Raw genomic sequence first — 26,842 nt, forward strand, 5'->3', positions numbered from 1 at the left:
TCCTGACTGGGCCCTGTTTACACCTCCAAGGTGCCCCCCTCACACAGGAATACACACTCAGAGCCTACTGACTGGGCCCTGTTTACACCTCCACACAGGAACACACACTCAGAGCCTACGAGGCTTTTCTAAAAACTACACTTTGCGTGTTTCGCTCACCTCTCTTTTTTTTTTTTTAAACTACGTTTGAGATGTGGTATCTACTCGGCTCGCTGCCTCTCAGATCAAAGGTGGGTCCATCTGCTCCGTTCCTGAAGTGTGGTCTCCCTGAGATCCCAAGTTTGAGGGATCCCTCGTGCACCATTTACCCAGGTCATCAGGAGTCAGGTCATTTACACAGGTCGTCAGGAGCCAGGTCATTGACCCAGGTCATCAGGTCATTGACCCAGGTCGTCAGGAGTCAGGTCTTTTACCCAGGTCATCAGGAGTCAGGTCATTTACCCAGGTCGTCAGGAGCCAGGTCATTGACCCAGGTCATCAGGTCATTTACCCAGGTCGTCAGGAGTTAGGTCATTTACCCAGGTCGTCAGGTCATTTACCCAGGTCATCAGGAGTCAGGTCATTGACCCAGGTCGTCAGGTCATTTACCCAGGTCATCAGGAGTCAGGTCATTTACCCAGGTCATCAGGAGCCAGGTCATTTACCCAGGTCGTCAGGAGTCAGGTCATTAGGAGCCAGGTCATTTACCCAGGTCGTCAGGTCATTTACCCAGGTCATCAGGAGCCAGGTCATTTACCCAGGTCATCAGGAGCCAGGTCATTTACCCAGGTCATCAGATCATTTACCCAGGTCATCAGGAGCCAGGTCATTTACCCAGGTCATCAGGTCATTTACCCAGGTCGTCAGGTAATTTACCCAGGTCGTCAGTAGTCAGGTCATTTACCCAGGTCATCAGGAGCCAGGTCATTTACCCAGGTCATCTACCCAGGTCGGCAGGAGTCAGGTCATTTACCCAGGTCGTCAGGAGCCAAGTGAAGATTCACATCCCCATCGCCAAATGTGGTGGTTCACTTCTTTAATATCAATTGAGGAGACAACCTTATCACACAAGTCAGAGTTATTCTTAAACTAAATCTTTATTCACTTATAAGGGAGCAGGTCAATATAACGTACACATATAAAGTTAATCAATTGAGTGCCCTACGATAATGATGGCTGGTGGACCCACGGGACAAAAGTACAAAGGTCTTTTATAGCCCTTTCAACCTACATGACGAACAACAGATGTATAGAACGGGTCACAAGGTTAAGATTTGTATGAAAGATACTTATAATTCTCAGCAGACAGTATCTGCTGTAAAAACAGTACTCTTTGTGTAGAGACCAGGGTCTGGCCCTGGGGTCATCTCTCCCTGGTCCCATATAGAACAGAAACATTAACTCATGCTCTGGAATGTGGTCTCTTTAGGTTTTATCACCCAAAAGACATTGTAAATCTCCTGACAGTGTTTTCTCCCAGAGGCCCATCCTCAGTAGAACACACAGACACAATAGTTCTAAGAACCCTCTATTCTGTTGCATAAAACAACCATTTGTTGCAATAAAAGTATTATAACATAATGTTGCAGTTTTACTCTCAGTGTCCACTGAAAGTTGACTAGTAACAACAACTGGGACCTAAAAGACACCCACCATGAGACCCACTAAATCTGCCCAAGAAGAGGAAAACAAAAGAAAAACACACACCAAACTTAAAGACAGGAAGCAAACCAAAAAGGTGGAGCAACTAAAGGTGTTGACTCTCCACATCTATCAAGACAACTGGAGCACTGGGCCAGACACTCTTAAATAGAACCTGGACCAGCTCAGGTGAAACACCTTCCCACTAACGAGATGGACAAGCCAGCACAGGTGTAACACATACTGACTAACGAGGTGACACCAATCAGTGCGTCCTACGTGCTAACGAGCTAGACGTGCTAACGAGCTAGACGGGCTAACGGGCTAGACGGGCTAACGAGCTAAAGTTCAACCTCAAAACATAAATGGAAAAACCAAAGCCTGTAACACCTTTCCCCTTAAGACAACAAATATATCCTATATTTTTGTTGGACAAGTTTGCTCACCACCAACAGAAAACAACTTCCATTTCATATTATAATCAACTACAATGCTTCACCTTCACCAAACATGGTGTCTACTGGCTGTCAACAATTAAAAACAAGAAAAAAACACGTATTACTAAATAATAATATACAATCGTATTATTTTTTTCATTTTATTCTTTATAGAATCCGAAAAATCACTAGCTTCTAGAACTCTCGTCCACTTTTCATTTAACCTTTATTTAATTAGGCAAGTCAGTTAAGAACAAATTGTTATCGACAATGACGGCCTAGGAACAGTGGGTTCAACATATTTTTACCTTGTCAGCTCGGGGATTCGATCCAGCAACTTTTTGGTTACTGCCTCAACGCTCTAACCACTAGGCTACTTGGAAGTACGTTGAAATTAAGTTGTTTTCAAGTAATTTAACTACAACCGAAACGAATATAGGACATCGGGCATAGGCTTCTTTTCAAAGACATTTTGCTAGATGGGATAGCGCCAATGTCAAAACACAGTTTTCAATAACAAATACGCAGAAACAGTTTGTGATATATTGAAAAACTAAACATATAATGTGCTATATATACAAACATCTGCCACAATAATCATATTACTTGTATTTTTTTGACAAGTAGCAATAAATCACTGATATCGTCAGGGGGGAAATCAGGTTGTACTGTTGTTGAAACTAACACAAATAAAAAAACACATGGAAATGGGAGATATATTTTACCTCACTGGTTAGAGGACAACCTGCAGAAGACAGTCAGCTATATTTTGGAATGATGCATTTAAATTTAGGGATCGCTAAACAAAGGAATGCAACACTTATTTGTCATCACTCATCGATATCACGATGAGATCAATTGTCAGAGAGGGAGATGAGATTGCAAGTCCTGTTAAAACTAACAGCTCAAAAACCACACGGAATCTGGGAATAATGTGTAAATCCCTGGTTAGAGGACAACTTGTAGAAAACAGCTAGCTACCTTTTGAAGTGTTGCATTTTGATTCCAGTGGGTCACCAACATGTTAAGTGTAACAGAACTCTTTTTTTGTTACTCACTTTTTGTTAAATCTCATATATAGTACTCTTTCAATTCAGAGCCTGGATTTTCCCCCTGAGGCTAATATCCATATCATGTTGAAATCAATAGAACAGGGGACAAACGTTTAGGCTTCTACATTGTGACATCATTAAAATACTCCTACTACAATGTTAAAACATTCTACATTGTGACATTATTACATTGTGACATTATTTCATTGATATCATGAAATAACTCCATGTATTTTCTGATGTTTAATCAGAGATCTTTTACTAGAGTATCTCTTCTCACATTGATTACAGCTATAAGCTTTCTCTCCTGTGTGTGTTCTTTGGTGTCTAGTCAGCATGCTAGAACAAGTAAAACTCTTCCCACATTGAGCACAGCTATAAGGTTTCTCTACCATGTGTGTTTTCTGGTGGTATATCAGGCTGCTTAGCAGAGTAAAACTCTTCCCACATTCATCACAGCTACACGGTTTCTTTACTGTGTGTGTTCTCTGGTGTGATATCAGAGCGATTAAAATAGGAAAACTCCTCCCACATTGATCACAACTGTAAGTTCTCTCTCTTGTGTGTGTTCTCTGGTGTATAATAACATAACTAGATTTATAAAAACTCTTCCCACATTGATCACAGCTATAAGGTTTCTCTCCTGTGTGTGTTCTCTGGTGTGATATCAGGCTGGTTGACAGAGGAAAACTCTTCCCACAGTCAGAGCAGAAGTAAGGTTTCTCTTTTGTGTGATTTCTCAGGTGTATTTTGAGTTCTGATGAAGATTTTAAAAAATTCCCACAATCAGAGCAGTAGTGAGAATTATCACTTGTGTGAATTCTCCAGTGTGATATAATGCCTGATGAGGTGCATCTCTTCCCACAGTCAAAGCAGCGGTGTGATCTTTTCCCTGTGGTTCTCCGCTGGCGTTTCTTGAGGTGTTCTGATGTGGAGAGATTCTTCTCTGCCCTGTCAGCATCATGAGGTTGTTGAGGCTCCCCAGAGGATCCACGATAGTACCGTCTCTCTCCTGTGTGAACAACAAAGTCAGACAGATGGTTAAAGGCCCACAACAGCGAAAATCCACTGTAAAAGGTGATGCCAACAGCGTAGCCATGATGTTGTACAACAATTGACGTCTGTAATGAATGTAATGATTACTTGACATTTGTCTTAAAATGAGCAAGAATAGTCATATTTTGTCTTGTTTTCACATTAGTAGTAACATCGATGATTGTAGGCTAGAAATAAGTTATTCATGTTGTTGAAACTCTAAGCAGTGTGCCAGACGACTTTTGGCCTCCAATATAGGCCCCTTTCTGTGTTTGCTAAAATTGCGGCATGAGGGCGATGCACATGCAATTTGGTTGTAGAAACTCCTCCATTCTAATGAGGAAACCACTAGTTATGGATGTAGTATATCTGGTAATGAGGAAACCACTAGTTATGGATGTAGTATATCTGGTAATGACGAAACCACTAGTTATGGATGTAGTTTATCTGGTAATGAGGAAACCACTAGTTATGGATGTAGTTTATCTGGTAATGAGGAAACCACTAGTTATGGATGTAGTATATCTGGTAATGAGGAAACCACTAGTTATGGATGTAGTATATCTGCTAATGAGGAAACCACTAGTTATGGATGTAGTATATCTGCTAATGAGGAAACCACTAGTTATGGATGTAGTATATCTGCTAATGAGGAAACCACTAGTTATGGATGTAGTATATCTGGTAATGAGGAAACCACTAGTTATGGATGTAGTATATCTGCATGGAGCAAAAATGGTGAGCAAAGATTTGAGTTTTTCACAACGTATTCTGAATGTGAATGGGGGAAAACTCAGGGGAGTAACCTCCATTACCAGGTTGCTTATGAGTGCATTTCACACTACTTTGGATTATAATTCTAAGGCTCGTTTGAATGTCCTGCTTAATATGTTTGTGTTATTGTTGCAAGTCAACCGCTTTATACTTAAAAAACACCTCAACCTGTAAAATGCTCTTTGGCTTTTCCATCAGCCTGACAATGAGGGTTTGTACACTGCTTGTTTGCCAAATTGGCCCATAACTTCACCTAACAACAAATATAGGAAAATAGCTCTGTGTGTTGTACAATAGCCTATCCATCAAGGAACAGTTCTCTACACATTATGACCAAAGTAGGAATGTTGGATCCAACGTGGAGCACGGCATAACTGTCTTTACCAGAGTAATGAATGAAGAAGCACTTTGGTTGTTGTTGCATGTCGTGATGTTTGTCATGTGACTGTCATTCAGAAAATGATTTCCTGGATCAGCTGATGATAGTTGAACATGTGACTAACTAAACAGCTACAGTATTAAGAATTATGAGTAATTATTGAAGAACCACATTAATGACAGTATCCATTTGGGTGTTATTTATTTAACCAGGTAGGCCAGTTGAGAACAAATTCTCATTTACAACTGTGACCTGGCCAAGATAAAGCAAAGCAGTGCGACAAAAACAACAGTTACACGTTGGATAAACCAACGAACAGTCAATAACACAATAGAAAAATCTATATACAGTGTGTGCAAATGGAGTATGGAGGTAAGGCAATAAATAGGCCATAGTAGCGAAGTAATTACAATTTAGCAAATTTACACTGGAGAGATAGATGTGCAGATGATGATGTGCAAGTAGAAATACTGGTGTGCAAAAGAGCAGAAAAAGTAAATAAAAACATGGGGATGAGGTAGGCAGTTGGATGGGCTATTTACAGATGGGCTGTGTACAGCTGCAGCGATCGGTAAGCTGCTCAGATAGCTGATGCTTAAAGGTAGTGACTTCAGCGATTCTTGCAATTCGTTCCAGTCATTGGCAGCAGACAACTGGAGGGAAAGGCGGCCAAAGGAGGTGTTGGCTTTGGGGATGACCAGTGAGATATACCTCCTGGAGCGCGTGCTATGGGTGGGTGTTGCTATGGTGACCAGTGAGCTGAGTTAAGGCGGAGCTTTACCTAGCAAAGACTTATAGATGACCTGGCGCCAGTGGGTTTGGCGACGAATATGTAGCGAGGGCCAGCCGACAAGAGCATACAGGTCGCAGTGGTGGGTGGTATATGGGGCTTTAGTGACAAAACGGATGGCACTGTGATAGACTGCATCCAGTTTGCTGAGTAGAGTGTTGGAGGCTATTTTGTAAATGACATCGCCGAAGTTAAGGATCGGTAGGGTAGTCAGTTTTACGAGGGTATGTTTGGCAGCGTGAGTGAAGGAGGCTTTGTTGCGAAATAGGAAGCCGGTTCTAGATTTAATTTTGGATTGGAGATGCTTAATATTTTAATATTAGTCTGGAAGGAGAGTTTATAGTCTAACCAGACACCTAGGTATTGTAGCTGTCCACATATTCTAAGTCAGAACCGTCCAGAGTAGTGATGCTAGTCGGGCGGGTGTAGGCAGCGATCGGTTGTTGATGGATCGGTTGTTCTTTTTGGCTGATGAGTCTGCCGATAAGAATACGGTGATTGACAGAGTCGAAAGCCTTGGCCAGGTCGATGAAGACGGCTGCACAGTACTGTCGCTTATCGATGGTGGTTATGATATCATTTAGTACCTTGAGCGTGGCTGAGGTGCACCCGTGACCAGCTCGGAAACTGGATTGCACAGTGGAGAAGGTACGGTGGGATTCAAAATGATCAGTGATCTGTTTGTTAACTTGACTTTCGAAGACTTTAGAATGGCAGGGCAGGATGGATATAGGTCTGTAACAGTTTGGGTCTAGAGTGTCACCTCCTTTGAAGAGGGGGATGACCACGGAAGCGTTCCAATCTTTAGGAATCTCAGACGATACGAAAGAGGTTGAACAGACTAGTAATAGGGGTTGCCACAATGGCGGTGGATAATTATAGAAAGAGAGGGTCCAGATTGTCAAGACCAGCTGATTTGTACGGGTCCAGGTTTTGCAACTCTTTCAGAACATCAGCTATCTGGATTTGGGTGAAGGAGAAGATGGGGAGGCTTAGGGAAGTAGCTGTGGGGAGCTGTTGGCCGGGGTTGGGGTAGCCAGGAGGAAAGCATGGCCAGCCGTAGAGAAATGCTTATTGAAATTCTCAATTATCGTGGAGTTATCGGTGGTGACAGTGTTTCCTAGCTTCAGTGCAGTGGGCAGCTGGGATGAGGTGCTCTTAGTCTCCATGGACTTTACAGTGTCCCAAAACTTTTTGGAGTTAGAGCTACGGGATGCAAATTTCTCTTTGAAAAAGCTAGCCTTTGCTTTTTTAACTGACTGTGTGTATTGGTTCCTGACTTCTCTGAAAAGTTTCATATCGCGGGGACTATTCGATGCTAGTGCAGTACGCCATAGGATGTTTTTGTGCTGTTCGAGGGCAGTCAGGTCTAGAGTGAACCAAGGGCTATATCTGTCCTTAGTTCTACATTTTTTGAAAGGGGCATGCTTATTTAAGGTGGTGAGGAAATTACTTTTAAAGAACAACCAGGCATCCTCTACTGACTGGATGAGGTAAAAATCCTTCCAGGATACCCGGGCCAGGTCGATTAGAAAGGCCTGCTTGCAGAAGTGTTTTAGGGAGCGTTTGACGGTGATGAGGGGTGGTCGTTTGACCGCGGACCCATAACGGATGCAGGCAATGATCGCTGAGATCCTGATTGAAAACAGCAGAGGTGTATTTGGAGGGCAAGTTGGTTAGGATAATATCTATGAGGGTGCCCATGTTTAGGGATTTAGGGTTGTATCTGATGGGTTCCTTGATAATTTGTGTGAGATTGAGGGCATCTAGCTTGGATTGTAGGACGGCCGGGGTGTTAAGCATATCCCAGGTTAGGTCACCTAATAGAACCAAATCTGAAGATAGATAGGGGGCAATCAATTCACATATGGTATCCAGGGCACAGCTGGGAGCTGAGGGGGGTCTATAACAGGCGGCAACAGTGAGAGACTTATTTCTGGAGTGATTCATTTTTAAAATTAGAAGCTCGAACTGTTTGGGTATGGACTTGGGAAGTATGACAGAACTTTGCAGGACATCTCTGCAGTAGATTGCAACTCCTCTCTTTTTGACAATTCTATCTTGACTGAAAATGTTGTGGTTGGGGATGGAAATTTCAGAATTTCTGGTTGCCTTCCTAAGCCAGGATTCAGACACGGCCAGGACATCACACAGGGCCTAGGTTAACCTCTACATCACCCGAGGAACAGAGGAGTAGGATGAGGGTACGGCTAAAGGCTATCAGAATTGGTTGAATAGTGCGTTGGGAACAGAGAATAAAAGGAGCAGATTTCTGGGCGTGGTAGGATAGATTCAAGGCATAATGTACAGACAGGGGTATGGTAGGGTGCGGGTACAGTGGAGGTAAACCTAGGCATTGAGTGACGATAAGAGAGGTTGCATCTCCGGAGGCACCAGTTATGCTAGGTGAGGTCACCGCATGTGTGGGAGTTGGGACAAAAGAGTTCTCTGAGGCATGTTGAGTGGGACAAGGGGCATTGCAGTAAAATAAAACAATGATAACTACCCTAAGAAACAGTATACAAGGCATATTGACAGTTGAGAGACATAAAGCGAGGCATAAAGCAATCACAGGTGTTGATTGGGATAGCTAGCTAAGACAACAACGGGTAAGACAACAACAGTTAATCAGCTAAGACAATAACAGGTAAAATGGCGATGAATGGGCAGAGAGGGTCAGTTAACCTCTCTAGGGTAGGTCGCACCAAATCGTCCCACCTACGTAACAGCCAGTGGAATCCTGTGGTGCGATATTCAAATACCTTAGAAATGCTATTACTTCAATTTCTCAAACATATGACTATTTTACAGCATTTTAAAGACAAGACTCTCGTTAATCTAACCACACTGTCCGATTTCAAAAAGGCTTTACAACGAAAGCAAAACATTAGATTATGTCAGCAGAGTACCCAGCCAGAAATAATCAGACACCCATTTTTCAAGCTAGCATATAATGTCACAAAAACCCAGAAGACAGCTAAATGCAGCACTAACCTTTGATGATCTTCATCAGATGACACACCTAGGACATTATGTTATACAATACATGCATGTTTTGTTCAATCAAGTTCATATTTATATCAAAAACCAGCTTTTTACATTAGCATGTGACTTTCAGAACTAGCATACTTCTGGCGAATTTACTAACAATTTACTAAATTACTCACGATAAACGTTCACAAAAAGCATAACAATTATTTTAAGAATTATAGATACAGAACTCCTCTATGCACTCGATATGTCCGATTTTAAAATAGCTTTTTGGTGAAAGCACATTTTGCAATATTCTAAGTAGATAGCCCGGCATCACAGGGCTAGCTATTTAGACACCCAGCAAGTTTAGCCTTCACCAAACTCCGATTTACTATTAGAAAAGTTTGATTACCTTTGTTGTCTTCGTCAGAATGCACTCCCAGGACTTCTACTTCAATAACAAATGTTGGTTTGGTCCCAAATAATCCATAGTTATGTTCAAACAGCGGCGTTTTGTTCGTGCGTTCAAGACACTATCCGAATGGTAAATAAGGGTTACGAGCATGGCGTATTTCGTGACAAAAGATTTCTAAATATTTCATTACCGTACTTCGAAGCATGTCAACTGCTGTTTAAAATCTATTTTCATGCCATTTTTCTCGTAAAAAAGCGATAATATTCCGACCGGGAATCTGCAATTATGTAAACAGACGACAGAAAATAAAGCACGGGGTCGACTCGGGCAACGCGCCTAAGCCCATTGTCCTCTGATCGGCCACTTGTCAAAAGCGATTATGTGTTTCAGCCTGGGGCTGCCTCGACATCGTTCAGCTTTTTCCCGGGCTCTGAGAGCCTATGGGAGCCGTAGGAAGTGTCACGTTACAGCAAAGATCCTCAGTCTTCAATAAACAGAGGCAAGAAGAACAACATATGAGTTCTGTTATACTCACAGACACCATTCAAACAGTTTTAGAAACTTTAGGGTGTTTTCTATCCAAAGCCAATAATTATATGCATATTCTAGTTACTGGGCAGGAGTAGTAACCAGATTAAATCAGGTACGTTTTTTATCCGGCCGTGTAAATACTGCCCCCTAGCCCTAACAGGTTAACTACATACGGGGCCTGAGTTCGAGGCTGTGGCAGACATACAAACAAAATAAACAAAATGGAGACCCGTGATTAATGAACAATCCAGCAGGCATCAGCTATGTAGCCAAGTGATCATAGGGTCCAGTGAACAGGAATATATGAAACAGGGAAGCAGTTAGGTAGTCGTTACTACACTAGCATCTTCCGCGCCTGGCTCGAGGCTAACTGGTGCTAGCTTCGGGACAAGGGCGTCACCGACATCCTGCAAAGGCCAGTTGAGGGCACATCGGACGGATTACGTTGGCAGACCAGTCGTGATGGATCGGCGGGGCTCCATGTTTACAAAGGGTCCAGGCCAATTGGCAAAAGAGGTATTGTAGCTGGAGTAATTTTGTTTGCTAGCCGGGAGATGCACCTGGCTCAAGGCTAACTGGTGCTAGCTTCAGGACAAGGGCGTTAGCCACTATAGCCACTCCGGTGCAAAGGTCCCGAGCTTACGGCTACGTAGGTCGAGTGCATTTTCATTCACCCGTCGCTGGAAGCCCCGCCTTCCACAGGTGATGAGCGCGAGGCTCGGGTTTATTCCTTAAATTTAATACCGCTCTTCATCGACCCAGGAAGGGGTGGGGCCAAACAGGTGTTGTACCTCGTTTCCCTCCTTCAGGGAACAGTAATTATAGTGTTAGGTTCTAATTATTCAGAGTAAATAACTCACGGACACTAGAGAAGCTTAACCAAGTTTAATTCTTCCCAAAGGGTCATTACAACTGTAATTCAGACAAAAACATGTTCTCACCATCACAAGTATATGTACCCCACTTTGGACACTCGTCCTTCTCTCCAATCCTTACATCTTCTGGTTCAACAGGAAGAGGGTAACAGGATACTAAACCCTTATTACTCCCTTCAGGGGATCTGACCTGACCTCCTGACCTCAACCCCTCCTTCGCCTAATCCACAGATGTCCATCCGCTTCCCCTAAAGCAATCCTGTGATCTCCTCCCGTCCACCCAGCACATTCCACAGCCACTCTGTCTTTATACAGATCTCACTCCTTTATATACTCTGTGTCTGATCTATCATGTCTTTAATATGTTCAAAGTTTAGAATCCAACAATAGTCATAAAGTTACACTCCCTTTTAGTTGGTCAACTTCGGTACAACATACTATGGGACAATACAATCATTCCCCATGCCGACCCAAACGGATACTAAATGAAACGGCCCCTGGCAGACCACCCATACCTGACCCCGCAAGATGCGTCAGTTTTGTCAATTTATTAATTGTCTTTTGTTTGAAACACTCCTGTCAATGTTGAGTAAGGACGCACACCTAATTACGCATATAGAAGTAGGACTAGTCTTCCTGGCCTGTGTGCAAATGTAGGTCTATAAATGTGCCCATTTGGGGATGTCTGATAGTATTTCTGATTGTCTTAACGCACCACCACTAATGAGTTGTGGAGCTTCTCAAAGCAAATGTTTCTTCACCTCAAACAGCAAGTGCACCTCAGCCACGCTCAAGGTCCTAAACGATATCTTAACCGCCATCGATAAGAAACAATACTGTGCAGCCGTATTCATTGACCTGGCCAAGGCTTTCGACTCTGTCAATCACCACATCCTCATCGGCAGACTCAATAGCCTTGGTTTCTCAAATGATTGCCTCGCCTGGTTCACCAACTACTTCTCTGATAGAGTTCAGTGTGTCAAATCGGTGGGCCTGTTGTCCGGACCTTTGGCGCAGTCTCTATGGGGGTGCCACAGGGTTCAATTCTTGGGCCGACTCTCTTCTCTGTATACATCAATGATGTCGCTCTTGCTGCTGGTGAGTCTCTGATCCACCTCTATGCAGACGACACCATTCTGTATAATTCTGGCCCTTCTTTGGACACTGTTAACAACCCTCCCGACGAGTTTCAATGCCATACAACTCTCCTTCCGTGGCCACCAACTGCTCTTAAATACAAGTAAAACTAAATGCATGCTCTTCAACCGATCGCTGCCTGCACCTGCCCGCCCGTCCAGCATCACTACTCTGGACGGTTCTGACTTAGAATATGTGGACAACTGTCTGGTTAGACTGTCAAACAGCTCCAATCCAAAGTTAAATGAAGAATTGGCTTCCTATTTCGCAACAAAGCATCTTTCACTCATGCTGCCAAACATACCCTCAAAACTGACCATCCTACCGATCCTCGACTTCGGCGATGTCATTTACAAAATAGCCTAGAATACCCTACTCAATAAATTGGATGCAGTCTATCACAGTGCCATCCGTTTTGTCACCAAAGCCCCATATACTACCCACCACTGCGACCTGTAAGCTCTCGTTGGCTGGCCCTTGCTTCATACTCGTCGCCAAACCCACTGGCTCCAGGTCATCTACAAGACCCTGCTAGGTAAAGTTCCCCCTTATCTCAGCTCGCTGGTCACCATAGCAGCACCCATCTGTAGCACGCGCTCCAGCAGGTATATCTCTGGTCACCCCCAAAGCCAATTCCCCCTTCGGCCGCCTCTCCTTCCAGTTCTCTGCTGCCAATGACTGGAACGAACTACAAAAATATCTGAAACTGGAAAGACTTATCTCCCTCACTCGCTTTAAGCACCAGCTGTCAGAGCAGCTCACAGATCACTGCACCTGTACATAGCCCATCTATTATTTAGCTCAAACAACTACCTCTTCCCCTACTGTATTTATTTATTTTGCTCCTTTGCACCCCATTATTTCCATTTCTACTTTGCACTTTCTTCTACTTCAAATCTACCATTCCAGTGTTTTACTTGCTATATTGTATTTATATTGCCTTTTTGTCTTTACCTCCCTTATCTCACCTCATTTGCTCACATTTTATATAGACTTATTTTTCTAATGTATTATTGACTGTATGTTTGTTTTACTCCATGTGTAACTCTGTGTTGTTGTATGTTGTCGAACTGCTTTTCTTTATCTTGGCCAGGTCGCAATTGTAAATGAGAACTTGTTCTTAACTTGCCTACCTGGTTAAATAAAGGTGAAAAAAATAAAATAAAATAAAAGATCAGTGTCCCCGTTTTATTAATAGTACTCGCTGTATTTACTGGTGTTAATCAGATCAATGACCCTGTTTTTTAAAGATAGTACTCACTGTATTTGCTGGTGTTAATCAGATCAATGTCCCTGTTTTATTAGATAGTACTCACTGTATTTACTGGTGTTAATCAGTTCTCCAGTCTTCTCTTCTTCGTCCTCCTCTAATGTGACAGTAATCTCCCCCTCTTCATCCTTCATTCCAAAAACGTCTTCATCTTCTTTCACTTCATCCTCCACTCCAAAAACTGCATCCTCCTCTTTCTCTTCCTCCTCTTCTTTCACAGTAATATCCTCCTCCTCTTTCACTCTGAACGCGTTTTTCTCTTCTTTCTCTGTAATGTCTTTCTCTTCTTCTTTCACTGTAACAGCCTCACCCTCTACTTGTTTTTGTATTGAAACATCTTTCTCTTCCTCCTCCTCTTTCAAGAGAGTTACTTTCTCCGACCAGCAGACCTCATCTTCTTTATCAGGAGGAGAGTAGCTTAGTGAACTCATGGTCGGGGATGTTAGCTAGCTAGGCTAATGCTAACTTAACCAGCCAGCTAGTTGACTTACAACGTAAATATTACATTTAATGGGGTAGCTAGTTGTTTCCACATAAGTATGTTTAAAGCAAAATGGCAAATAAACCACGAAATTGTCTAAAGAACGTGAATGTTCCGACTTTGTCGGCTAGCGAGCTACCGAGGTGGCTGCAGTTGTTGAAGAAGCGTTCCGTCCACTAGATTATACGTCACACTAGAAACATCGCCTGAAAGACACATATCGCCATCTGCTGTCTGGAGGGAGGAAACGCAGTTGAGGAGGGAAAACTATTTTTATTCTTCATTGAATTATAATATTATAAAGCAGTTTAGGGAAACGGTTTTTTCTCTCCATTAAATATTAATATTATATCAACACTTACAAAGAGCAACAAGTGTTGTTTGATTAGTTCAGATTTTTATGAGAATTTAAAACAAACTCTACATCTACCCCATCTGTATTTCTGATTCAGTCAAATAACTAGATATCAAAATAAGCACCTAGTTATTGATACCCTTGATAAAGAGTAGCAAAAATTACTGTATAAAATGAATAAATAAACTTTACCCACTACCAGGATATTTTTGCCCAAAACCTGGTTACCTCTCTGCTAGGAGGCTGAAACTTGGCCATAAGAGGATCTTCCAGCAAGACACATCAACATCCACAAAGAAATGGTTAATTGGGCACAAAAATCAACATTTTTAATGGCCATCTCAGTCTTCGGACTTGAATTCCATTGAAAACCTGTGGTTTGAATTGAACAGGGCAGTCCATAAGCGCAGACAAAATAAATCAAGGACATGGAGAGATTCTGTATGGAGGAAGGGTCTAAGATCCCACCCAATGTGTTCTCTAATCTCATAAAACATTTGAGTGTCGTTATCCTCCCAAGGGGAGGCTGTTGGAGTATTGAAAACATGGGTGGCAATAATTCAGACCCCTACATTTTGAGAATTACATGTTAAACTAAATATTTCTCTCTGAGCAATTGAATTAGTATAAAATGATGTAATTTCCCTTTATTTTGGTGTAACAATACATCATATAGATGTATATAATGCACAGACTAGGTCTATACTGCTCCTACATGGTGTAACAATACATCATGTAGATGTATATAATGAACAGACTAGGTCTATACTGCTCCTACATGGTGTAACAATACATCATGTAGATGTATATAATGAACAGACTAGGTATATACTGCTCCTACATGGTGTAACAATACATCATGTAGATGTATATAATGAACAGACTAGGTCTATACTGCTGCTTCATGGTGTACCAATACATCATGTAGATGTATATAATGAACAGACTAGGTTCTATCCTATTCCATTGTATCTTAGTCTATGTATTACTCATCTCATATGTATATACTGTATTCTATCCTATTCTACTGTATCTGTCTATGTATTTCTCATCTCATATGTATATACTGTATTCTATACTATTCTACTGTATCTTAGTCTATGTATTACTCATCTCATATGTATATACTGTATTCTATCCTATTCTACTGTATCTGTCTATGTATTACTCATCTCATATGTATATACTGAATTAAATCCTATTCTACTGTATCTTAGTCTATGCAGCTCTGACATTGCTCGCCTAAATATTTATATATTCTTAATTCCATTCCTTTAGATTTTGTGTATTGTTAGATATTACTTGTTAGATATTACTGGACTGTTGGAGCTAGAAACACAAGCATTTTGCTACACCCACAATAACATCTGTTAAACAAGTGTATGTGACAAATAAAATGTGATTTGATGTATATAGGTCTGGTGTTGGAGTTCATTCTACACTCTGTGTTCTACTACCCAGGTCTGGTGTTGGAGGTCATTCTACACTCTGTGTTCTACTACCCAGGTCTGGTGTGGAGGTCATTCTACACTCTGTGTTCTACTACCCGGTCTCGTGTAGGAGATCATTCTACACTCAGTGTTCTACTACCCAGGTCTGGTGTTGGAGATCATTCCACACTCTGTGTTCTATTACCCAGGTCTGGTGTTGGAGATCATTCCACACTCTGTGTTCTACTACCCAGGTCTGGTGTTGGAGGTCATTCTACACTCTGTGTTCTACTACCCAGGTCTGGTGGTGGAGATCATTCTACACTCTGTGGATCTCCTGCATGTATTTTCTGATGTTTAATCAGACCACATGAATGAGAGTATCTCTTGTCACATTGATCACAGCTATAAGGCTTCTCTCCTGTGTGGCTAAGTTCAAGTTGGGTACTGAGGTCCATAACCTCTTAGCTGAAAGCCGAAGGCCGGAGGGCTGTAAAAAAGTTATTTGGGGGGGTAACGATTCTCAGCCGTTTTTGCTTTTCTTTTCAGTTTTCCCTTTTTTTGGAAGAGAGTGGGAGTGGAGATGGCGCAAAATTCTTCAAATAGGTCGGTCCCTTGGATCGGACTGGCGAATACGGTTCGCTTTGCGTGGAAGGACAAGGAGATGGAGCCATTCGGACGTGAAACTTTTGGAAGGACTATCTTGATGTGGATCTTTAAACTGACAGGGAAGGATGTGTTTTGCCTCCAAGGTTACCCGTTGGAGGGAACTTATGATGTGGCTTTACACACAGAAGAAAAACATGACGAGATCCTGAAAAAGGTGAGAGAAGTAGGAGGTGCGAGGCCGATGTTCCACTATGAGGTAACCAGCTTGGCAAAAAACAGCAAAAACTATTTCAGGATTGTAACTGTGAACATTTATAACCCGTCCGTCAAGGACGAGGAGGTGAGGGCCTTTCTGGGGAGATACATGGATGACATCTCCTCAGCAAGGCACCTCAAGGACTCCCTGGGTTTTTGGAACGGGAGGAGAGACTTCCAGGCCCTCCTCAGGGAGGACCCAAAGGGACTGGGCGGCTACCTTCATCCTCCAGCTCTGTTCTCCCTGGGGGCTGACAGGAGGACGTTGTTTTATGCACGTCAGCCCCCGTTTTGCAGGCGTTGTATGGCCTACGGCCACATCCTAGCCTCGTGCAGCACAAGAAAGTGCAGATTTTGTGGATCTGGGGAGCACAAGGCGAAGGACTGTGACGAGCTCAAGGCGTGCCACGGGTATGGCTCGTCAGCACACCTGTGGCAGGAATGCCCGGCTCGTCAGAGGCCATACGTGTCTGCGGCTGGGGGGGAGCAGGAGCGGGGGATGGGGGAAGAAGGGGAGGAGGCCCAGACCAAGAACCGAACACAGGCCCAGAGAGGACGGTCTCACGGAAGGAGGAGGAGCAAAGAGCGGCAGCAGGAGGAGAGGGGGACAGAGAAGGCACGGGAGCAGCAGAACCGGGAGGAGAGGAGGGAAAAGAGGTGGGAGGAAGCAAGGGAGTGGAGGAGCCAGAGAGGGCAGCAATGGAGGGAGAGGTGGTGGAGAAGGAGTCGGTGGCAGGACCAGTGGAGGAGGGGGGAGAGGGAGTGGGGGGACAGCAGAATGTCGAGGGCCCTCGTGGAAGAGATGGGGGGGAATGGTGGAGGAGTTTGCGGGGAGGGGGGGTGGTGTCTCCCTGTTACTGCCATCGCCAAAGAAGAGAGGGAAGAGGAAGGGGCTCTCGACGGACAGCGAGAGGTAAGGGGGTATGGGGGGGAGGGGGTGGCCAAGCGAGTGATGGGGCGGGAGAAACTTCTGTGTCCTCGCTGGCTTCCCCATAAACTGCCCAGTGATGTTAAACCATTCCCTTACCTGAGCAGCTCGGTGGAAACTGACATTGTCCCACACTATCACATAGGTGGGAATGGGATTCTCATTTAGCTCTCGACCCTGCTGCTCTTGAACCTGCTGCTCAAATAAAATATCTCTTAGATTGGCAATAAATCTTAGAAGGTGCTGTTATATGGCCCGAGTGTAACATGGTGATGTAGAACACCATGGTTGCTGATAGCAGCACAGATTGTGACATTGCCACCTTGTTGACCAGGGACTTCAACAATGGTCCGCTGTCCAATCATGTTTCGGCCTCTCCTTCTCCTCTTTGTTAGATTGAAGCCTGCTTCATCGACAAAGATGAACTCATGGGGTCTGTCCAAGGATTCGAAGTCAAATATTGTCTGTGTAGAAGTACAATATACTGTATGTAGGATTTTGTAAGTCATACAGAGACAGTGCTATACTGTAGAGTACAATTAGGCCTACTGTATGCACTTCTGATTCACATACATTGTATGTACTGAAGAGTAATGTCATTCACATAGTATGTGTTAGTACTGTAGACAATCTGGATTACAGTAAATGTTTCTGAATGTACACTTACTTGCACATACTGAGCTCGCAATTCTTTCACCCTTGGTGAGTTGCGCTCAAAAGGTACTCTGTATACTTGTTTCATTCGCATCCTGTTACGATGGAGGACACGGTCAATTGTGGAAATGCTCACACTGTCGATTCCCTGGAAGTGTGTGTTGTCTTGTATGTATCACTCGTTCCTGGATTTCTCTGAGTCGTAGTGCATTATCTTGAAGGACCATGCCAACTATAACGGCCTCTTGCTCCCGAGTGAATATAGCTGTCCTTCCACCTGCACGTGGCAGCCTTGCAATTCTACAAAAAGTAGTTGTGCAGTTACAAAACATCTTCATGCAGTACAATACATACAGTGATTAACTTTACAAATGTCTATTGAAACAGCTGCATATAGTGTAGTACAGTAAATTTGCAATTACAAAAATACAGTAGTATACTGTACCTGTTCTCTTCTCTGAATGTCCTTACTATGGTGGACACAGAAAATCGGCTCAAATTGGGTTGCACTCTAAGTCCTGCTTCCCTCATTGTCAGTCCATTGACAAGAACATGGTCTATAACTGTTGCTCGAATTTCATCAGATATTTGCACTCTTTGTCTTCCTCTTTCTTGCCCTCCTCCTCGTTGCCCACCTCGCATACGCACTCGTCCTCTCACATTGTTTCTTCTATCCATTCTCAGACTTTCTCCTTCAACAACCTGTTTGCTCTCTGAACTGGCTTATATTGGTTGTGTCGCATCATTTGAAACAGGTTAAATCAATTTTGAGTGGTTGTGTTCAATCAATGACATGTGTTCTCTGTTTGTATTTGATGACATGTGCATTAGAGTGCAGAATGTGTTTTTAGAATGAGAATGTGTTTAGAGTTTTGCTGAAAAGTCTAAGTGAGATCTGCAAATTGTGTTTTACCATGTGAAATGGTTTAAGGCTGTCACGTCCTGACCAGTAGAGGGTGTAGTTGGGTCAGGACGTGGCAGAAGGGAGTGTGTGTTTTTTATTGTTTCATTGATTTTGGCCGTGTGACTTCCAATCAAGCACAGCTGTAGAGGGTTGTGGTTGATTGGGAGTCACACATAAGTTGCCTACATTTCCTTTGTGTTTCGTGGGTAATTGTGCTTGTCAATGTGGTTGCACCTGACAGGACTGTGTTGGCTGTCAGTTTTTGTTGTTTTTGTAAATGCATAGTGTTCGTGACATGAAATATGACGAACCCTAACTCTGCCGCATTTTGGTCCACTTCTTCCATAGACAGCCGTTACAAAGGCATTGACAACAGACTGTATAATTAGCTAAATGAGTCCAGGCAACTGAGAACTTTGTTCAGCCAATGGGTTTTAGTGTTTTAGCAATTGAGAAAAACTGTAATAGATTTAGGAGGGAGTGGGACAAGGGGAGTCAGTTTAGGGTATAGGGGGGAGGGATGGAGGAGATGTTAATAGATTTAGGAGGGAGTGGCGAGAGGGGAGTCAGTTTGGGGTATAGGGGGGGGAGGGATGGAGGAGATGTTAATAGATTTAGGAGGGAGTGGGACAAGGGCAGTCAGTTTGGGGTATCGGGGGGGGAGGGATGGAGGGATGTTAATAGATTTAGGAGGGAGTGGGACAAGGGGAGTCAGTTAGGGGTATAGGGAGGGAGGGATGGAGGAGATGTTAATAGATTTAGGAGGGAGCAGGGAGAGGGGAGTCAGGTTGGGGTATAGAGGGGGAGGGATGGAGGGATGTTAATAGATTTAGGATGGAGTGGGACAAGGGGAGTCAGTTTGGGGTATGTGGGGGAGGGATGGAGGGGATATTAATAGATTTAGGAGGGAGTGGGACAAGGGGAGTCGGTTGGGGGTATGGCGGGGGAGGGATGGAGGGATGGAGGAGATGTTAATAGATTTAGGATGGAGTGGGACAAGGGGAGTCAGTTTGGGGTATAGGGGGGAGGGATGGAGGAGATGTTAAAATTATTAATTAACAACCAGTTGATTGACAAAGTCATGAAAAATTGGAAGAATTGAATAAACCACATTTTGGCTATGATAAAAGATATGCCTCGGGTCAAAATGATCCATGTCAGAAGTATGGTTCAATGCAAATATGTAGTGGGTGTAAAGTTTTTTTTAAATTCTCACTCATTAAACACGAATCAATCAACACATGCTTCTCTTTGAACGACTTAATGTAATATTAAACTTTCCTGAAATAAATGAAAAATAAACGTTTGGTTCCTCAACTGCGTTGCCCACTCCAGTCAGCAGATGGCGATGTGCGTCTTTTAGGTTCAGGCGATGCTGCCAGTGTGACGTATAATCTAGTGGACGGGACGTTCCTTCAACAACAACAGCTAGTCAGACACCTCCGTAGCTTTCTAGCAAACATAGCTACAACATTCACGCTCTTTACACTGGTTTGGTGTATATTAGTCGCTGTGTATTAAACACACTTATGTCGTATGTACGTGTTGGCCCATTTAATTCTATATTTACGTTGTTTGTCAGCTAGCAGGTTTGCTAAGTTATCTTAGAACTAGGCTAGTCGCTAATGCTAACTAGCTAACATCTCCGACCATGAGTTTACTAAGCTACTCTCCTCCTGCTAAAGAAGAGGAGGTCTGCTGGACGGAGGAAGAAACTCTTGTGAAAGAGGAGGAGGAAGAGAAGGATGTTACAATACAAAAACAAGTAGAGGGTGAGGCTGTTACAGTGAAAGAAGAAGAGAAAGACGTTTCAGTGAAAGAAGAGGAAGACTCGTTCAGAGTGAAAGAGGAGGAGGATGTTACAGTAAAAGAAGAGGAGGATGAGAAAGAGGAGGATGCTGTTTTTGGAGTGAAAGAGGAGGAGGAGGAGATCACTGTCACATCGAAAAAGGAGGAGGAAGAAGAAGAGGAGGAAACTGGATATCTGGGCCCGGTTTCCCAAAAGCATCTTGAGGCATCCAATGGTTCTAACGGTGAACTTAGCAATAAGATGGTTTTGAGAAACCGTTCCCTGATTAACACTAGTAAGTACTGTCTTAAAAACAGAGGCACAAACTCTGCAGTTGTTGAACTGATGTGTGGTGTTAAAGGGGAAATATGCAATAGCTACATCCATATTTAGACTTTATAATTATTTATTTATAGCCATTGATTCTTTAAGAATATAACACATGCTTCGTGAGCTTAGTTCAACTGTTGTACCCCATCAGAACCCCAAATAAGCTTTTTTTACTCCAATGTCTAGAAACAATGTAAATCAACACTGTATAGCCTCAACATGATTAAAACTATAATGTTGATATCATGGATGATCAGTCCTTGCATCCATAGGTCTGTCTATGAATTTGAAATTAGTTACATTTCTCCAGCCCCATCATCATCTTATTACCAAGACAGTGATGGAATTACAACTTTGTTATTGTTTCAACTGCATATTGGTTGATTGATTGTTGTGTGGCTTGTTTAAAGGGGCAACCTAGGTTTTAAACAGAAACAAAATGGCTGTCCAGAGACTTGGTTTGGTAAACAGCTGAGGGATGGGGGCTGGAGAAATGTAACCACTCTCAAATTCATAGAGGAAGCTATTGTATCAACCTTAATCCAAAACCTAGCGACCTCTTCAAGAAGTTCAGACATCTTGGCGTAACAGTTATAAGATGTTGGCTTGACAGTTGCTGGACCCAGGTTTGAGTCCAGCTCAGGGCTACCCCCTGAATTGACTACACTATAAATACAAGGACTGGCCACCCATGAGGTCAAAATTATAGTTTTAACCTGATTTCAAGGCTATATAGTATATTCTATAATTGGCAGTTAAGATTTGCTGTGGGGGTCAAATTGTTGTCAAATTGGAAGTTTACATACACTTATGTTGGCGTCATTAAAACTCGTTTTTCAACCACTCCACACATTTCTTGTTAACTAACTGTAATTTTGGCAAGTCGGTTAGGACATCTACTTTGTGCATGACACAAGTAATTTTTTCAACAGTTGTTTACAGACAGATTATTTCACTTATAATTCACTGTATCACAATTCCAGTGGGTTTGAAGTTTACATACACTAAGTTGACTGTGCCTTTAAACAGCTTGGAGAATTCCAGAGAATTATGCCATGGCTTTAGAAGCTTCTGATAGGCTAATTGACATCATTTGAGTCAATTGGAGGTGTACCTGTGGATGTGTTTCAAGGCATACCTTCAAACTCGGTGCCTCTTTGCTTGACATCATGGGAATATCAAAAGAAATCAGCCAAGACCTCAGTCTGGTTCATCCTTGGGAGCAATTTCCAAATGCCTGAAGGTACCACGTTCATCTGTACAAACAATAGTACGCAAGTATAAACACCATGGGACCACGCGGCTGTCATACCGCTCAGGATAGAGACGCGTTCTGTCTCCTAGAGATTAACGTTCTTTGGTGCGAAAAGAGCAAATCAATCCCAGAACAACAGCAAAGGACCTTGTGAAGATGCTGGAGGAAACAGGTACAAAAGTATCTATATCCAAAGTAAAACAAGTCCTATATCTGAAAGGCCGCTCACCAAGGAAGAAGCCACTGCTCCAAAACTGCCATAAAAAAAAGCCAGACTACGGTTTGCAACTGCACATGGGGACAAAGATCGTACATTTTGAAAAAATGTCATCTGGTCTGATTATACAAAAATAGAACTGTTTGGCCATAATGACCATCGTTATGTTTGGAGGGAAAAGGGGGAGGCTTGCAAGCCGAAGAACACCATCCCAACTGTGAAGCACAGGGGTGGCAGCATCATATTGTGGGGATGCTTTGCTGCAATAGGGACTAGTGCAGTTCACAAAATAGATGGCATCATGAGGAAGGAAAAGTATGTCGATATATTGAAGCAATATCTCAAGACATCCGTCAGGAAGTTAAAGCTTGGTTGCAAGTGAGTCTTCCATATGGACAATGACCCCAAGCATACTTCCAAAGTTGTGGCAAAATGGCTGAAGGACAACAATGTATTGGAATGGCCATCACAAAGCCCTGACCTCAATCCTATAGAACATTTGTGGGCAGATCTGAAAAAGCGTGTACGAGCAAAGAGACCTACAAACCTGACTCAGTTACACCAACTCTGTCAGGAGGAATGGGCCAAAATTCACCCAACTTATTATGGGATGCTTGTGGGAGGCTACCCAAAACGTTTGAACCAAGTTAAACAATTTAAAGGCAATACAACCAAATGCTAATTGAGTGTATGTAAACTTCTGACCCACTGGGAATGTGATGAACGAAATAAAAGCTAAAATAAATCATTCTCTCTACTATTATTCTGACATTTCACATTCTTAAAATAAAGTGGTGATCCTACTTGACCTAAGACAGGGAAGAATTTCCACTCGGATTAAATGTTAGGAATTGTGAGAAACTGAGTTTAAATGTATTTGGCTAATGTGTATGTAAACTTCCGACTTCAACTGTATACATAGATTCAATTACATTAAGGGTGAAACATACCTAGATTCAATAACATTTATATGATTCAATAACATTCATGAATTGGTTTGAAACCTTTGTTTTAGAACCTTCTCAAAGTTGGTGCCTTGACGGTTTCTCACTCGTACCCTGACTTTTTAAAAGGGATTTTGGGACAATTAGCTTAGTTTATAACATGTATTTTAGGAACTGCGTGTCACAGCATGACAATGTGAACATGATTGGTCGACAGTCTCTTGGATGGGCATTAAACATTTGAATAAAGCTGTAATTTAACAAAATGTGGAAAAGGGAAGGGGTCTGAACTTTCTGAATGCTCTATGTTTTATTATATTTTTCAAATGTAACCTTTATTTAACTAGACAAGTCAGTTAAGAACAAATTATTTTTTACAATGACGGACGACGCTTGGCCAATTGTGCGTCTCCCTATGGGACTCCCAATCACGGCCAGTTGGGATACAGCCAGGATTCGAACCAGGGTCTGTAGTGACGCCTCAAGCACTGAAATGCACCACTCGGGAGCCCCAAAATCATCTTCTAGTGCTGTCCCCAACTAAAATAAATCTTGGCCAACCAAGAGTCTAATTTTGTTTCTACCAATCGATTGGTTGAAAATTTCGAATGTGTATTTTTCCATATATAAACACCACCCACGTGTATTAACCTGTTATGGCTAGGGGGCAGTATTTTCACGGCTGGATAAAAAACGTACCCGATTTAATCTGGTTACTAATCCTGCCCAGTAACTAGAATATGCATATAATTATTGGCTTTGGATAGAAAACACCCTAAAGTTTCTAAAACTGTTTGAATGGTGTCTGTGAGTATAACAGAACTCATATGGCAGGCAAAAACCTGAGAAGATTTCATGCAGGAAGTGGCCTGTCTGACAAGGTGTCGTTCTTCTTGTCTCTGTTTATTGAAGAGTGAGGATCTTAGCTGTCCCGTGACACTTCCTACGGCTGCCATAGGTTCTCAGAAGGCGGCAAAAAGCGGAATCGTGGCTTTGCAGGCTCTGGCTGAAACAAAGTAGCGCGTTTGGGTAGTGGCTGGTTACAGTACTGTGAGACTCAGGCTCGTGCCCGCGTCGACCGAAAGCTTTGTTTACTTTCCTCAGTTTAGCTAAATGGACATTCCCGGTCGGAATATTATCGCTTTTTTACGAGAAAAATGGCATAAAAATTGATTTTAAACAGCGGTTGACATGCTTCGAAGTACGGTAATGGAATATTTAGATTTTTTTTGTCACGAATTGCGCCATGCGCACGACCCTTCTTTACCATTCGGATAGTGTCTGGGACGCACGAACAAAACGCCGCTATTCGGATATAACGATGGATTATTTTGGACCAAACCAACATTTGTTATTGAAGTAGCAGTCCTGGGAGTGCATTCTGACGAAGACAACAAAAGGTAATCAAACTTTTATAATAGTAAATCTGATATTGGTGAGTGCTAAACTTGCCGGGTGTCTAAATAGCTAGCCCGTGATGCCTGGGCTATGTACTTAGAATATTGCAAAATGTGCTTTCACCAAAAAGCTATTTTAAAATCGGACATATCGAGTGAATAGAGGAGTTATGTATCTATAATTCTTAAAATAATTGTTATGCTTTTTGTGAACATTTATCGTGAGTAATTTAGTAAATTGTTAGCAAATTCCCCGGAAGTTATGCTAGTTCTGAACGTCACATGCTAATGTAAAAAGCTGTTTTTTTATATAAATATGAACTTGATTGAACAAAACATGCATGTATTGTATAACATAATGTCCTAGGTGTGTCATCTGATGAAGATCATCAAAGGTTAGTGCTGCATTTAGCTGTCTTCTGGGTTTTTGTGACATTATATGCTAGCTTGAAAAATGGGTGTCTGATTATTTCTGGCTTGGTACTCTGCTGACATAATCTAATGTTTTGCTTTCGCTGTAAAGCCTTTTTGAAATCAGACAGTGTGGTTAGATAAAGGAGAGTCTTATCTTTAAAATGCTGTGAAATAGTCATATGTTTGAAAAATTGAAGTTTTTGTATTTTTGAGGAATTTGTCATTCGCGCCACGCCTATCATTGGATATTGGAGCAGGTGTTCCGCTAGCGGAACGTCTAGATGTAAGAGGTTAATAAAATAAAAATTATTCTCGACCAGGTTGAAATACTATCAGACATCCCCAAATGGGCACATTTATAGGCCTACATTTGTGTACAGGCCAGGTAGATTAATCCTACTTCTATATGTGTAATCAGGTGCCCGTCCTTACTCAACATTGACAGGAGTTTCAAACAAAAGACAATGAATAAATTGACAAAACTGCGGGGTAAGGTCTGGGTGGTCTGCCAGGGGTCGTTTCATTTAGTATCCGATTGGGTCGGCATGGGGAATGATTGTATTTTCCCATAGTATGTTGTACCGAAGTTGACCGACTGAAAGGGAGTGTAACTTTGATTATAATTACTCTTCCATGAAGGAGGGAAACGAGGTGCAACACGTGTTTGGCGCTGCCCTTTCCTGGGTCGGTGAAGAGCGGTATTAAATTTAAGGAATAAATCCGAGCCTCACGGTCATCACCTGTGGAAGGCGGGGCTTCCAGAGAGGCACGGATTTAATAGTATGTTGTACCTAGTTTTCCTCCTTCAGGGAACAGTAGTTATAGTCATAACATGAGGATTTAATTGTATGTTGTACCTAGTTTCCCTCCTTCAGGGAACAGTAGTTATAGTCATAACATTAAGCTTGTCATATGATGAACTTCAACTTAAATACTGGATCTTGCTGTCAGACAGTTTTTTGTATTCAGATCTCTGAAATGCTCTCTAATTACGTAACATTTAGTGTCTCCTTATATTACGCTGGGAAAACAGTTTTCATGGGCACAGAAATCCTAAATCATTTCAGAGTTTGCTAAATCCAATGGTTCTAACCAAGAGTCATCTTAACTTTATTGACAACACCCAAATGGATACTGTCATTAACGTGGTTCTTCAATAATAACACATAATTCTTAATACTGTAGCTGTTTAGTTCCAGTCACATGTTCAACTATCATCAGCTGATCCAGGAAATCATTTTCTGAATGACAGTCACATGACAAACATCACGACATGCAACAACAACCAAAGTGCTTCTTCATTCATTACTCTGGTAAAGACAGTTATGCCGTGCTCCATGTTGGATCCAACATCCCTAACAAATTTATGTTTATAGTGTGTTATTGTCTGCTTGATTTACAGCGGGGTCTCGTTAGTCTGTTTGGACACAGAGATACTTAGTCTTATCTTTCAAATGGTGTAAAATAGTCATATGTTTGAGAAATTGAAGTTATAGCATTTTTAAGGTTTTTGTATTCCGCGCCACGCTCTACCGTTGGATATTAGTGAGGCGTTCCGCTAGCGGAACGTCTAGATGCAAATGTACAAACCC

The 26,842-nt window shown here is 42.4% G+C and overlaps 1 protein-coding gene across 1 annotated transcript; it reads right to left on the reverse strand.

Moving 5' to 3' along the window:
* Nucleotides 1-1,057: 1,057 nt before the first annotated feature.
* LOC145863289 (uncharacterized) lies at nt 1,058-13,932 on the reverse strand. The gene is made up of 2 exons (XM_082968326.1): nt 13,335-13,932; nt 1,058-4,121 (listed from the first exon to the last, which is right to left on the reverse strand). Exons 1-2 carry the CDS (start codon nt 13,717-13,719, stop codon nt 3,322-3,324), a joined length of 1,185 nt encoding a protein of 394 aa, XP_082824452.1. The 5' UTR covers nt 13,720-13,932; the 3' UTR covers nt 1,058-3,321.
* Between the last annotated feature and the right edge of the window lie 12,910 nt (nt 13,933-26,842).

This window comes from Salmo salar, chromosome 02 (genome assembly GCF_965601325.2).
Source record: "Salmo salar chromosome 02, fSalSal1, whole genome shotgun sequence".
In the NCBI taxonomy this organism is placed as follows: Eukaryota; Metazoa; Chordata; class Actinopteri; order Salmoniformes; family Salmonidae; genus Salmo; species Salmo salar.

Bases quoted from the DNA above. Each gene is read 5' to 3' on its own strand.
- LOC145863289 (XM_082968326.1), bottom strand. From the start codon at position 13,719: ATGAGTTCACTAAGCTACTCTCCTCCTGATAAAGAAGATGAGGTCTGC. The intron at 4,122-13,334 runs GTGAGTACTATC...TTGTTCACACAG, and splicing joins GATTAACACCAGTAAATACA to GAGAGAGACGGTACTATCGT.